At 37.6% G+C, this 14,267-nt stretch overlaps 1 protein-coding gene across 1 annotated transcript in view; it reads right to left on the bottom strand.

The window, feature by feature from the left end:
- The window catches only part of TENT4B (terminal nucleotidyltransferase 4B), a 39,039-nt gene continuing 24,772 nt past the window's right edge, over positions 1-14,267 (bottom strand). Inside the window, 9 exon segments of the mRNA XM_069868141.1 lie at positions 1-2,847; positions 4,049-4,213; positions 4,780-4,967; positions 6,726-6,829; positions 6,929-7,055; positions 7,898-8,111; positions 9,319-9,447; positions 11,123-11,230; positions 12,750-12,870. Coding sequence (XP_069724242.1) covers positions 2,668-2,847; positions 4,049-4,213; positions 4,780-4,967; positions 6,726-6,829; positions 6,929-7,055; positions 7,898-8,111; positions 9,319-9,447; positions 11,123-11,230; positions 12,750-12,870 — 1,336 coding nt within the window. The 3' untranslated portion in view covers positions 1-2,667.

Genomic DNA, 14,267 nt, shown 5'->3' with positions numbered 1-14,267 from the left:
TTAGATTAAACATTTATTTTTTCATATATTCACAAAATCTTCACAAAAGTATTGAAACTCAAAAAGGAATTAGACTCGAGTCAAATACAGAGATGAAATGTACAAGACAAATGAGCAGGCAAACTAAAAGGTCTTGAAAGTATTTTACTTCAGATTGAAAAATGAACAGTTCAACTGTTCTGTTTAAATAAAGATTTGCAAGATATACAGTATTTTATGAATACAATGCTGGTCATTTGAGGCACCGTAAAATACCTCAATTTTTCCTTCATGCTTTTTTTTTTTTTTTTCTTTTAGAAAGATACTGTTTACCAAAAAGAAACTTGAGCAGTCCAGGAAAAGCTATTTCCCATTAAATTTATGAAAACCATAAATTGAGGCAAACCTAAGATTCCCAATGGAATCAAGATTATCTTCCCGCTACCACCACCTTAAAATTATCACATGCTTATTGGAACACTAATATCTGCACCCTAAGAGTACATTTGCTTTCAACGATGAGGGTGATTCTTTTAAAAACACTTCAGTGTGGTAAATGCGATACAGATCTTTGCAAGTATTAAGTTTTGGAACAGTTTTGCTAATAGCAGCTAACAATACTGGATTAATATAATTTATAAATAATTGTTCCCTAAGCGGTGAACATAAGTCTACACATTCACAATAATCTAAAACAAAATAAATAGTGTGATTATGCGTAACATGGTACAACTCTTACTAGTTTCTATGAACAAAAGCTCAATATCTCGCGATAAAATTATCTGATCAAATTAATATATCAATCTAAAATTTAAAAAAAAAAACATTGTCAAATTAACATCACTTAAGCTTAGTGTTTGAGTAAATGTTATAAGTTTGTATTTTTGGAATATATCTAATTTCCTTTTTGAAGTAAAACACTTTAACACATTGAAAATGCTTATTAATTTAAGTGACAACATCAGTTCTGGTCTTATTTTAGCACTGTTTTACTTTAAAAATCATTGCACTCATCAGTGCCCATCGAAGGTCAGGCTGGTTTGCAGTATTCTGTAAATATATATTAAAAAAAGGTTCTAAAAGCTAACAGTACTTTTTATAAAAGCATCATCTCCAGAACAGCTGCATTAAATACAGCCACATATGCTGAGACTTTCCACTTTAAAGAAGTATGTGAAAGTAAATGCCACTTAACTTTCTGCCACTGAAGTGTCCCAACTCCTGTTCCAAGCTCTGCCTGCCAGTGTCATTACACATCAAATTCGCATTCACGGCATCAAAGTTACTGCAACCTAGACTTGTAATTCGACTGTACCAGACAAATGCGGAGTTTAAATTAAATGATAACTAGGTTGATGAAGAAATACTATGAGATATGAAAGGTTTGGGTCTTTAAGGCAATACAAAATATATTTCATTATTTGAGGTTGTTTTGTTTGTTGTTTTTTTTTTAAAAATAATCAAGTGTAAATATAAAAATGCCTAAGAGGGGAGTGAGAAAAAAATACTTCAATTGTAAAATTTACTTAAAGCTTTAACAGTTATCATCTCCTGCAGGAGTTAGCAAAAATATAAAAGACAAAAAAACCCAGACCTGGAAGGGGGAGGGAAGGCACAAACAAATAGGCATGGGATTAAAGGAGCCCAGGAATGCAAACTTCTGTAACAAATGGAGTTTTGTTGTTACTCTTTTAAACTGGAAAAAAAAAAAGAAAAAGAAAACAATCACCAACAACAACCAAACAAAAAAATCCAAGTGCCTTTACACTTCTTTAAAAAAAGGGCCCAGGAGAGGCCACTGAGGGGAGGAAGAGAAGAATGCAACTATAAAACCCCATTGCCTGAAATAATGGCATTCTAGAAAACAAGGTGAAGGTTACTTCTCCGAGATGACAAGCTCAGTGTCTACACAAAGTACACACACACTTTATACAAATGAAAAACTTCATTTGCCACCATAAACCTTTCTTTCCGAGGAACAGCTTTTGCAGATCAAATGTTCTAGTAAATCTTCTAAATGCCAAGAAAACAAATTTTGAGCAATGTAACTAGCAATGTCTCTTTATACAGATGTTAAGATGACAATTCAGATTATTTTCCAAACTAATCCTGAGAAAAATTTACGTTTACAATTTAAACAGTAATGTTATGTAAAAAGTGTTAACAAATCCACTGTTACAAATGTCAGTTTTCCTATATGGTCACCTATATATACACAATAAAATGGTAAGTATATGCAAAAATAATAAAAAAATCATGCACAAATTACTTTCACTTTTAAAGGCTGGGTTTCCCTCAAAATACAATTTTTTGCTTTTTTCCCTATTTTTTGTGTTATATTTGTTTGTTACCACCCCCAGACACACTGAATACTACCCCCTACTGGTCAGCATGAGCTGATGGGATACATATGACTTATCAAATGAGCAGCCTTTTTTCCTCTTTTTTTTTTTGTTTTCTCTTTTTTAAAATTTTTTTTCTTTTTTCTTTTTCTTTTTTTTTTTTTTCTTTTTTTTTTTGCTGTGATCAATCTTCGTGATCCATTCCGTGGCGAGCTGGGAAAAAAAATGCAGTTGCTAATCAATGTCTGAACAGTCCGAAGCTCCAGAAGAGATCCAAGGAGTCACTATCAAACTATCCTGTAGCATGAGATCATTGCACACAGAAGAACAGTCATAAAATAGGCAACTATCTACAAAGGTCTGAAAGAGCCGCATCTCTCTTGTGTTTCCTCTTTTTGCCATGGAAAAACTGATGGTGTGATTTGCTGCCTTGATGTTGTTTGTTTGTGACTGAGGTACCGTGGCTTGAGTTTGTTGGACCTTGGAAGCCTTTGTTAGAAGAGCGAAATAACCGTGCAGATCCATGCTGCAAAAGAAGAGAACATGGTAAATCAGTGCTACAAAGAAAAGCACGGCAATCACACAGCCCTGCTTGTGGATGATGAACATGGTGACTCATGGAAGCGTTACACTTGGAAAAAAACGTGTATGGCAAAAGAAGCTCGGCCAGTGCTTAGACAGCATCGCGGCACCACGGAGCTTCCATGGCAGTTGGTGCAAACAAATGTTCATCTCTAGACCCAAAACCATGCAGGTCAAGGGAGAAGAGCAGAGTACTCTGAATTCTGAGAAGGTTATTGCTCCCATTTCACAATCATCAAGAACTGTTTCACAGCAACCCAAATCCACAATCCAAGAAGACAGATGAAGATTGCTCAAATCTAATCTTCTAGTCAAAATTAAGACAAAATTCTTTTAAGACCAGGACTAATTTTATATATTTATATACATGTGGTATATCCAAGGCTTAGTTTGTAAACTGGCTGTAGATAGATAATTAACAAGGAGGAGGCATTATAAGAAATAATATTCCAGAGGATTTCAGACTTCTTCACACATTATATAAGTCCTAAATTCTGAAAAACTATAAGAATTTAAATCGCATATACCCACAGTACACTGCTTATATGGGCGTATCATACTTCCAGATCAGCGAGCTGCCATAGCAACATTCCTCAACACGAGAAATGCCCTAAATGCGTAACCTCTGGTAGGTCTCATCATGAAATATTTGTCTTTAGGGGGAAATGAGAGGGAATTTCAAGTATCAGCAAGGAACTTTCTTCTGCCTTAATGAAAGACAGTTCAGCAAGTATCAACAGCTAACGGAGCGGCCAGTCACAGTTTTAAGCAAACATTTTTGCTGTTTTCCACTACACAAAGGCAATTCTTGAGTCCTGCAGTAAGGACTGGACTGACCTGCCTTTAGCAGAAAGGAAATGGGTGCAACACAGCCGTATCCTTCTGCAAATCTACCAAAGCCAAGTCAATCCAATTTGATTTGTTTTAAGGCTGGGAAAGTGGCTGTTGCAAATTCATCTATGCAAGTTAAACAGAGAACCAAGTGGGTTTAGATACAGTCAGTGCTCCAAGCTTTTTAGTGGGGTACAAGGGAGATGCAAAGTGCAGTGTCTCCTTTCCAGAACACCCTACCCTTCCATGCAGGACGTGTAATATGTAATATTCAAATCATCTAGACAGTTGTTGTTTCCAAACATTTCACAAACCTGCGATTTGTTCGTGTTGCTGGATGCATTGGCTGTTTGGCTGTTCTGTGTTTTCCCACTTGACTGGGAGGATTCCAGAGACACTTCTTGTGACCCTACTCTGTTTGTGGTAGACTGACGGCAACTCAGCTGTTTAGAGGTTTTGCAAGGCGTTCCATCAGAATCCTTCAAGCAAATGGAAAGCATTAGTAAGCTTTTCTCAACAGTAAGGGGGCTTTTGTATAAGGGATTTTTCCCTTAAAAATAAAGCTAGCAGCGGACAAAGCTTAAAACATGTTCATTTTTTTATACATAACTTTTTTTCAATGCAGAATTCTTACTGAGTAGAACAGACAGATTTAAAACTGTGTTGACACATTATTCCAATTTTGGGAGTTGTGTCTTATTTTTAAATAGCACGCCCAAACAGATTATTTTTTTTTTAAAGCCTATGGCTAAGGACTACCAGTCTTTTGTTTTAAATATAGTTTTCCCAGAGAAAATAGAGCCATGTAACTTTGCATCTATTTAGGAAGTATTCGCTACCAAGGTGTGTTGGGTCTAAAACACACTGCAATTTACATGTGTAGAAACTGCATAAGAGGTGACATTTATGCAGGTGAGGATTCTGGATGAAATAACTAATGAGCATTTTAGAGCTTTCCAAACGTGTTCTGTGGCAATAAAAATCAGGGGAGGGAGAGGAAATCAAAGAAACTGATAAAAACAAAACCAGAAAACCTAGTACTTACTACATCGCTAGAACTGGACAGCGTAGATGATGATGATGATAAAGGACCCGATGAAGAATTTGAAGAATGTTTACTAAGTGTTTCTGAAGTCTTATTTCTAGGTTTTCCCAGTGCTTCATTCTCTTCAGCAAGATTATTGTTGCACTTGTCCAGCTGCTGAGTATCTACTATCAAAGTTACTCCATTACCTGCAAAAACCAAACCAGAAGCATCACCACACATTATCGCCAGGCAGTAAGTGCTACAGATGTTGCTTTTAAAATGTTTGTTTGGTTTTGGTTTTTTTTTAACATACCCACTTAGGTATTCTGTATTGATCCTGTATTGACTACAACCAGCGGGACACGTACAGACACCTGCACAGGTACATACCTGTAATGCATGGGGGCAGACGTGCGCATGTGTTGGGGTGTGTGCAGGGCATGCAGCAAGCAAACACCTTGCTGGGGGCGGGGTGGCTTCCTGACAAAATCCCTTAATGTACACCAAGAAAACCGCCAAGCATTACCCACAGCTCAAGATGGAAATTAGCAAGATAAGACGTGGAAGAAGGTAGTAACAGAGCTCAGATGTGCTGCACAATATAATATGACACATTTCAACAGCACTTATAGAAAGGTTTACATTCTCTTCCTAAATGCCCAATACTCAGCAATTCCCATTCTTCTTCCGCTGGACCTGCTAGGGTCATAAGAATTCCAAATAGGTCTGGTTGCTTTGTGTGATACCCTACACTGAAAACACGAGATACAGAACTCTATCTCATTCACTGCTACCTTAATTGAAAAAAATAATCAGAACTTAAATCTAAACTAAATCTAGAAGATGACCAGAGTAACTGTCACCATTATCTTCCTGATACAGGGTTATTTTTATTTTACTAATTACTATTCTATCTCCCATAAGCCACCCAGGAGTTACCTCTGATTTATGTAATATCCACTCACTGCCCCGCTAGCTCTATTTGTATATAGGTAACACAGACACTGCAATAGGCAGCTAAGTATTACTCTGGAGCAGGCAGGGCTGAACCATGGCTGGCTCTGCTACAGCAGCGCCACTGACAGATAAATCCAGAATGGCCAAGACACACATTCCATCTACAAAGACAGTGAGGGAAATCACTAACAAAAGCTTTAAAAACAAATAAACCCAATCCCAACCCAGCCTAAAGACTGAGTAGTTTTGTCATCTTTCGTGATTAATCACTACCAAGAGAAGATTTCTAGTAGCAAACATTCTAAAATGGAGAATACCAAAATTAATTTTAATTTGAAAACTCTGAGCTAGCAGATACCCCTAGACCAGAAGGGGGGGCATCCGGCTGGTGGAGTCGGGAGATGGGCAACAAAGTGAAGATTATTTTAAAGGAAATTTTCAGCAAGTTCTCTGGCTAGATTTTGTGTGTTTCTGTTTGTTAGTAACAAGAATTATGTCTGATGTTTTAGGATTTCTCCATTTTAAAGACTTGTTCCACTTATATGGTCAATCCTGGTTTAATATTACTTCTGTACACATACAATACGCTAAACTTCAAAATGAAAAAAAAAAAAGAACAATGGAAGATAAGGATTTAGAATTAAACTAGCATTTCCAGTAATTCTTTTTAAAGTGTTGTTCATATTTAAAGGACAAAGAAAGCATGACAGTAATGACACTGGTAATTCAAGATGGAAACTTTTCAAAAGCCTCCTTTGTAAGGCAGCACTCCTCAAGGCTTCTCTGCTGACCAGACCTATTGCAGTAGAATAAAGGTGTTGTGGTAGAGCCATTTTATTCTTGTACAAATCAAAATTTTCTGGATGAGAACACAAGCCCATCACTAGTGAGCAAAAAAGTAAATTCACAGTAAGGTGCCTTACGCGGGGCAAAGGCAACAATAAAATTTATATGATCAAAATACACAAGAGGTTTCCCGCTATCAGCCATGCTTAGCCAGGACTTACCATTACACGAAGACTCTGTCCTACTCTGCATCCCCCACTGCTTTGATATCCAGTCTCTGTATGTGGCCACTTCTTGCGTTACTCTAATTATTCTACCTAATATACTGTAAACCGGGAAAAAAAAAAAAAGTCATCATAAGTAATTTTTAGGCACACAAAAATATAAGCAATTAATATCTGAGATTTAGACTCATAAAATTTACCTTTCCGTTTCGTTGTTAGGATAATATTTAGCTATTGGGGAAACTGCATGGCTCAAAACAACATAGGCATAATCAAAAGCCTGTTTCACTTGCATGGCACCATAAGAACTCCTCCCAACATCATTACCTTAAAATAAGAATATAATTAGGTAAATAAATAAGATTGAAAACGTGGTTACCTCCCTTCAGACAGGAGACAGAAATATTTTTTTTAATTGCCCTTAAGTCCAAACTCTCTGCAGTTACTTCTTGTAGAAGAGAAGAGGGTTAATGAATCGTAAATATCTGAAAGAGCTTAAAAGACCTATAGATATTTACATGTAAAGAATTCCAAAATGGTAAATCACATGATCAAGAAAACAAAAAGAACCCCTGTAGTGCGTATATTAAACAGGTAACAGCACCATCCCAGATGACATCTTCTTAGATCAGAAATACATTAACTTTTCTAGGAACAGCACTTGACTCACCAGAAGCCATTCATCCATTCAAGCCAACAATCAATCTTAACACAAAGGTAATGAAACCACTAGGTATTTACGGGACTGTGCAGAATCAACCAGGAGAGCATGCCTAGGTGTACACACACTGCCAGGTGCTACTGTGACATGGGCAAGCGCAAGCTTGAAAGGGACCGCGCGGACGTACAGGTAGGTCTAGCCCACGCTTGGGCCCAGGCTGCAGCAGCTTCACCCCCGTTTCCCCAGAGCACACAGCGGTTGTTAGGTGTGCCCTCTCCTATCTCTTGACTGCAGAACACGCATGCTGTTGGGTGACGCGGTAACTTCCACTAGGAGAGCGTCTTAAAGAAAATCATTGTGTTCTGAATGCACCTTGTGTTCATTTATACACAAATGAAGTCTTTCTGTTTGGGTGGTCATTCTATGTTATTCTTTTAACTCCTCTGGATTAGGCATCCCCCTAACTTTTTTTCTTAGTAATATGTTCAATCTTGGTTTATGAGGATACCTGGCTGTAATGGATCTTCGATATACAGCATTGATGGTCTGTAGCCATCCAGCATGCTTTTTTGCACTTCATCCTTGGCAACATAAGAACCACCATCCTTTATTCGGATTCCAGTCTTCAGATAATTGAAGTGACGTCCATATAATTCAAAAAACTCTATTAAAAGAACACCATAGTTGGCATTGGGCATACAGGCATCTTCCCTGGGATGCAGCTATTAAGAAGAGAGAAAAAAAATCATTTTCTTAAGACTTCAAGTTTCCAGTGCCTCTAAGTGCCTCTCCTTTTTCACAGAAAACATGTCTAAATACAGTAATAAGTAACAATAAGATGTAATAAATAAAGCAAATGTATAAACGTACATTTCCTTGATAAAGCAGTTTCACATCTTTAAAACAAGTTGCTATCTAAACTCTAATAAACTAGTTATCTCTTAAAAACAAGGCTGGCAAATATTTGTGGTTTTGTATTTGAACTTTCAGTTCATAAGTGAACTTGCAGCACTAATGGCAGAGTTCTTGTAAAAAACCAAGGACATTTGCAGTTCACAAACCTGTGTTTGCAATACAGATATGGGCTTTTAATCCACACAGCTATATAAGTGATCCTCTCTACTGTTAAGTGCACAGCCTAACAGATTATGAACAAAATCTGTCATAACTAACAGATACAAAAACTAACTTATTTTTTTCAGAGGCAAATGGAAATGCTATTTGTCAGTGTAAGAAAAAACTGGCATTGGGAGAGATCTTGGTTTCTTTCAGAAAGATATGCCAGCTGCCTTCATTTCTTTTGCACTCAGCAGGCAACTGCTGTCAGCAGACACCCAGCTCCAGTTCAAATCTCAGGTTTAGAAGTAACTACAAACTGGAAAAGTATAGCCATGCACATGCACACATAACCCGTTACACAATAACATTCAGTATAAGAAGAATGAGGTTTATCAAGCCAGAACTTGGCTTCTTCATATTTCTATGTTTTTCTCCCCCAATAACAGCATAGATTTAGTTAATGCATTTTTTTCTCTTAAATCTAAGAGAAAGTTCTTAAACACATTTATCTGACACCAGCTTAAAAACCTAGACAAATAAACAAAATTCTACTGCATTTGTTAAAGTACATCAAACATGAACCTATGTAGCTTGTCCAAGTAAGTCACACAAGTCAAGTTATTTTACCCTGAATGTCAAATGTGCCTAGTACTGATACACCAGTGGATGTTCCAAACATCTCTAATGACAGAAGTAGCAGTATGGGAGGAAGAACGGAGAACAGCTGGGATGTATCTATTTTTAAATGAAAAAGGGGTGCAAAACTACAAATCAGGTAACTTAAATGACTAGACTTAAGGATGAATTAAATTCCTTCTTAATGCAATACTTTTTTGTACCAACAGCATCAACAGATTTCATTAAGGTTACCTGAAGGAAACTGACAGCCATTAAAAAAAGGCTATAAGAACCGATTCCACCTGTAAATACTTCATTAAGGTCCCTCTGCAACAGGAACTGTTTCAATACTAAAACTAGATATGGTAATACAGGATATTTCTGAAAGAGAAAAACACAGGCATTAGGATACTGTGAGGCATATATACATTTGATGCTAAGAAAGCAGATAGAACCTATCTGCTATATTAAGTTTCAAAGCTAAGGATAATTTGAACTTCCTACTTTTAGCAACCTTAGAGAAGCCAAGAGTTCTGTCAGTGATCAAGGCAGTTATTTTACCTCTTCAAGTCTGGCAGCAGGTATTAATGATATAGAGAAGTTACTACTCATAAAATCAGAATGATTTTGTCTGAATACATAAATCCACTTGCTTTTCTCATACAAGTGAAAAGGAGAGCAAAGGAAGAACTCTGGAGATACCCACGTCTGTAACACAACTCTCCTGCTACAACCAAAGTGATACCCCGAAGTGGACTGAGACTTCTGTTCTGCAAGTACTTCAGGTGCCCACAGTTCAAAACAGTCATTCAAATTTACTACATCCAGGTAGGATTTTCAAAGTAACCAAATACTTACTTTTGGGTAACTGGTCCTTCAATAGCTTTGTCTGCATGGACTCCCTTAGAGGTGTGCATATGCTACACATGTGCAGAACATGGACTTTTTGGACAGCAGTGGAGGATGTGCTGTGTCTGCACTTTGCACACCCCCTCAGGGGGAAACGGGCACAAGACTCTTGATAATATCCCTCCTTTTATCAATACAGAGCTAAGAAGTTCTTTAGGGTCAGAGAAAAGATGTGGATCATGGTATCTGTGACTGCAAAAGATTTAATGGGAAAAGATTTTCTCCAAGAACTTCTCTGCACGAGTCTTAGAGTATCAGGAGCCCTATTTAACCAAAGATCTCAAGATCACCTTTTTCAACTATTACGAACTTACAGTCACACGCTGAAGCACTGAGTATCAATATATACTAAGATTCAAAGACAGGATTTTCTCACAAAACTGCAAACCCTTAATTAAGGCTTCAGATGCCTCAGACTTCCTAAACAAACCGAGTGAAGAGAAATAGGCATTTCCAGGGGTAACACTGAACACGACACCTCTGTTAGGTATTCTAAGTTACAAAACGAGAGCCAAGGGAACACCCTGGAAACGTTTTATGAAGAGATCCTCAAAAACACCAATGAAGTCACTTGGTAAATACGCAGAGAGTTTTCTCCAAGTTAAACAAACAACCCTCCAGGGTAGCGTAGCCACTACTTGCTTGGTGTCAGGGCCAAGTGCCACCTCCCCTGCCACACCAGGCTCAGCTGCCCATGCTCAAATCAAGCTCCAGTGCAGCACAGCTGCTTGGCCTTGGCTTGGGCTGCTAGGAAAAGAGCCATGTGGAAAAGTGCCATGTGGGAAGCCTAGTGGGGAGTCCCCCAGCTTCATTTCTTGGATGAAAATCCAAGAGAATATTTCTACTGCTTTTACGAGACATTTACTGTGAGTGTCCAATGCACTGAACAGAGAAAGGGGAAGGAAGGAGTGTAATGATACTCCAAAACTTTAAATACCGAAACCCATTTATCCTAACAAAAATAACCTTATTTATTAAATAAAAACCTGTGATACAGATATTAGCTAATCCCTGAACAATAACTGACTATATTTAACTTACTCTACTTAATTAGCATTTGTCTGTTGAAACAATATTCAATCCAGAACAAGTTTATTTCTACTTTCTGCAGGAATATGTTGTTATTACTAATTTTAAGTTGCCTAACCTTGATAAAATCTTTGATGAGCTGGGCAGCTTTAACCCCATTCTGTACATTAAAGCTTATATCAACTTTTACTTCAGTGAAAGAATCTGTCAGTTTAATAATAGGTACCTGCAAAAACAAAAAAAAAGACAGATGAAGTCAATACAGATTTCTAAGACACATTTGGTTTCACTCATAGTTACATGCACCAGTAAAACAGAAACATTTTATGAATTTGTAGAGAGAAGGTCGACAGAGAAAACAGGACTTCTGCCTATTTATGAACTCACTCTCCTTGCCAATTTGTTTATATAAACTTTGCTTTTCTAACTCTTAAATACTATTTCAATTTACTATCTTGTTTAACAGAACTTACACTTTATCTTCAAAGCGATTAATTGCAAATTGGTTTTACTCACTTCCTGGTGCAAAAATATAGTTCTAGTGGGAAAAACAAACACCCGAGGGAGACAAATGCTTGAATCCTGTGTTCAGTTTTGGGCCCCTCACTACAAGAAGGAATCTGAACTGCTGGGCTGTGTCCAGAGCAGGGCAATGAAGTTGGTGAAGGGAGTGGCTGAGAGAACTGGGGCTGTTTAGCCAGGAGAAAAGGAGGCTGAGGATAGACTTTATCGCTTTCTACAACTACTTGAAAGGAGGCTGCAGCAAGGCAGGCGTTGGTCTCTTCTCCCGAGTAACAAGTGACAAGAGGAAGTGACCTCAAGCTGTGCCAGGGGAGGTTTAGACTGGATATTAGGAAATATTACTTCACTGAAAGGGTTGTCAAGCATTGCAACAGGCTGTACAAGGAAGTGGTGGAGTCACCATCCCCAGAGGTATTTAGAAGATGAGTAGATGTGGTGACTGGGGACAAGGTTTAGTAGTGGACTTGACAGTGTTAGGTTTACAGTTGGACTTGATGATCTTAGAGGACTTTTCCAACCTAAACAATTTTGTGATTCTCTGAAATAAAGACAAATGGTAATAGATTGATATTCTTAAGTGAAGACACACTTGTGTCATTTTTGGCCATTGACTCCTCATCAAAATTGTCAAACAAGAAGTACAAGGTATTGAGAGCACTCTGACATGTCCCCAGGTCTCCACTTGAGCGGTTTCCAAATTACTTCTCTCTACGAGTAACAGCCAGCAATTAGACACTTGCTTGAACTCTTAACACTCTTAAATACTCTTACAATTAGCAAAAGGTAGAAGTTTTAATTGAAAGCCTGCACAAGACGTATTGTTGCGTATTTATACAAGGCTGTACTTACAGCTTTTATGTGAAAATGTATTATATCTGCTTACTTGCAGTAAGAAAAAAAATGTACAAACTTAGTCTACAAATTCACAAGTCTAATCACATTAATTCACAATGACCAGTATAACTTCACTTAAAAGCATATGTATGTTATGCAGCACGGAAAAACTCGATCATTCCCCCCACAGAAGAAATATTTCTATTGGAGCACTATTAATTATTTTGTCAATAATAAAACCCAAACTAAATAAAAGTGTTCTGTTGGTTCTATTTCAAATTTATATACAAGACAGCTTTTACTTATGCAAATTCATCCTTTTAATCAAGACCTTTCTTTGATCAAAATTAAGCTTAGAACAAGGAAATGCCCTCTTCCCTGAAACTTACAGTTGCTTTATCTAAAACCTTTACTGAGTTTTCATCTGCTACATTGTGCTTTCTAAGAGCTTCTTCCAGGGTCCAAAGAGGTAAGGTCTCCCATTTTCCAAACACAACTAAGTCAATATCACTGAAATGGAAAGAAAATATAGATTTATTCAAATTAGAAGACTAGTACAGCTAAAAGACAAACAACTGATATCCGCACATAACTAGAATAAAGTTAACAAAACGTAGTTTAACGAAATAATTTATTCTTAATTTTATGAAGAAAGGGGTGGGGATGAATTCTTATACTTGGAAAAATATAGAGCATTTCAGGTTACAAAGTGGAGGGCACAGATACACTCAGAAATATCCTCAGGCCAGTATCAGCAGAGAAGGATCACCTCCTCCAGAGTGATTCAAAGCAAGAAATTAACTTGTTGTGAATCACCACCTTCAGGCTGTATTAATTAGGGAGGTCTATTTAACTGCTTGCACTGAAAGAGAAAGCCCTCTTGTCCTCTCCTCCCAGGTGCATGGCCCTGTCCACTCCTTTAGGTCTAGTATTTGTCTAACCCACAGCAAATTCAATGGGCCTGGAAGAAACCAACTCCCCCCTGCCCAACCTTTAAAAAGGGAAACCTAAAACATTCTAGGGTATTTTCCTGCTTCTTTGCAACTCAGAGCTGGTTTTCTAGGTGATCAGAGCCCCGCTGGCCACGTGGTAAGCAGCTGGCCTGCAGCACCAAGAACAGGGATCAGAGGAGAATAGAGGAAAATGTGACACCTTTGACTTCAGGAAGCAACAAACTTTTAAATAACACAAACCATCTAATTAACTTCACTCATTAACTTAGCTCCTTGAAGAGGTGTCTCCATCCTGCCTCACTGCCTCCCTATGCACATACACGTTTATCTGACGACACGGGGAGCCAGTACCCTCATCAAACACCTAAACTCTAATTCAAAAGGTGACTGGTGTCCAAACTGAAAACAGTGAAAGCTACTGTGAGATCCTGAGTTTTTTCCTCTTCAGTCCCCAACTTCTTCTTTGATTTCCTCTGCTTGGTTGGGAACACAAAGGAGGTGAGCATGTAACCCTACAGGTATACTAGCAGGCGACTTCATTATATGGGATGGAATATGTTATGTTATATGGATGTTGTTTAGCAGAAGATACCAAAATCTTTAGGAATACCTTTTCCCCTCCATAGTTTCTATAGGTCTGCTGATTCCCAAACAACACTGCTTTAACAATCTCAAAGAAACTACATTGGTGTTAGACAAAATATCTCTCGCCTTTTTTGACAACATGGTAATTCATATCTTTTACACATACATGCAAAACCTATACAGACACATATACTTTAGTTAATAGTCTTAATTACCATATTTCTGAACAGTCTGCAGAGTACTAATAGCTTAAAACTTTCTTAATATAACAAGTATACACACAATTAACACAGATATTAGGAGATCAGATAAATCAGTACGGGGTACAGGTTAAACAGGCTATCTTTTCTCTTGTACAGAAATTACAAT

This window comes from Phaenicophaeus curvirostris, chromosome 14 (genome assembly GCF_032191515.1).
Source record: "Phaenicophaeus curvirostris isolate KB17595 chromosome 14, BPBGC_Pcur_1.0, whole genome shotgun sequence".
Classification (NCBI taxonomy): Eukaryota; Metazoa; Chordata; class Aves; order Cuculiformes; family Cuculidae; genus Phaenicophaeus; species Phaenicophaeus curvirostris.
Note: the sequence above shows the minus strand (reverse complement) of the source record. Positions and strands in the feature narration are given on the sequence as shown.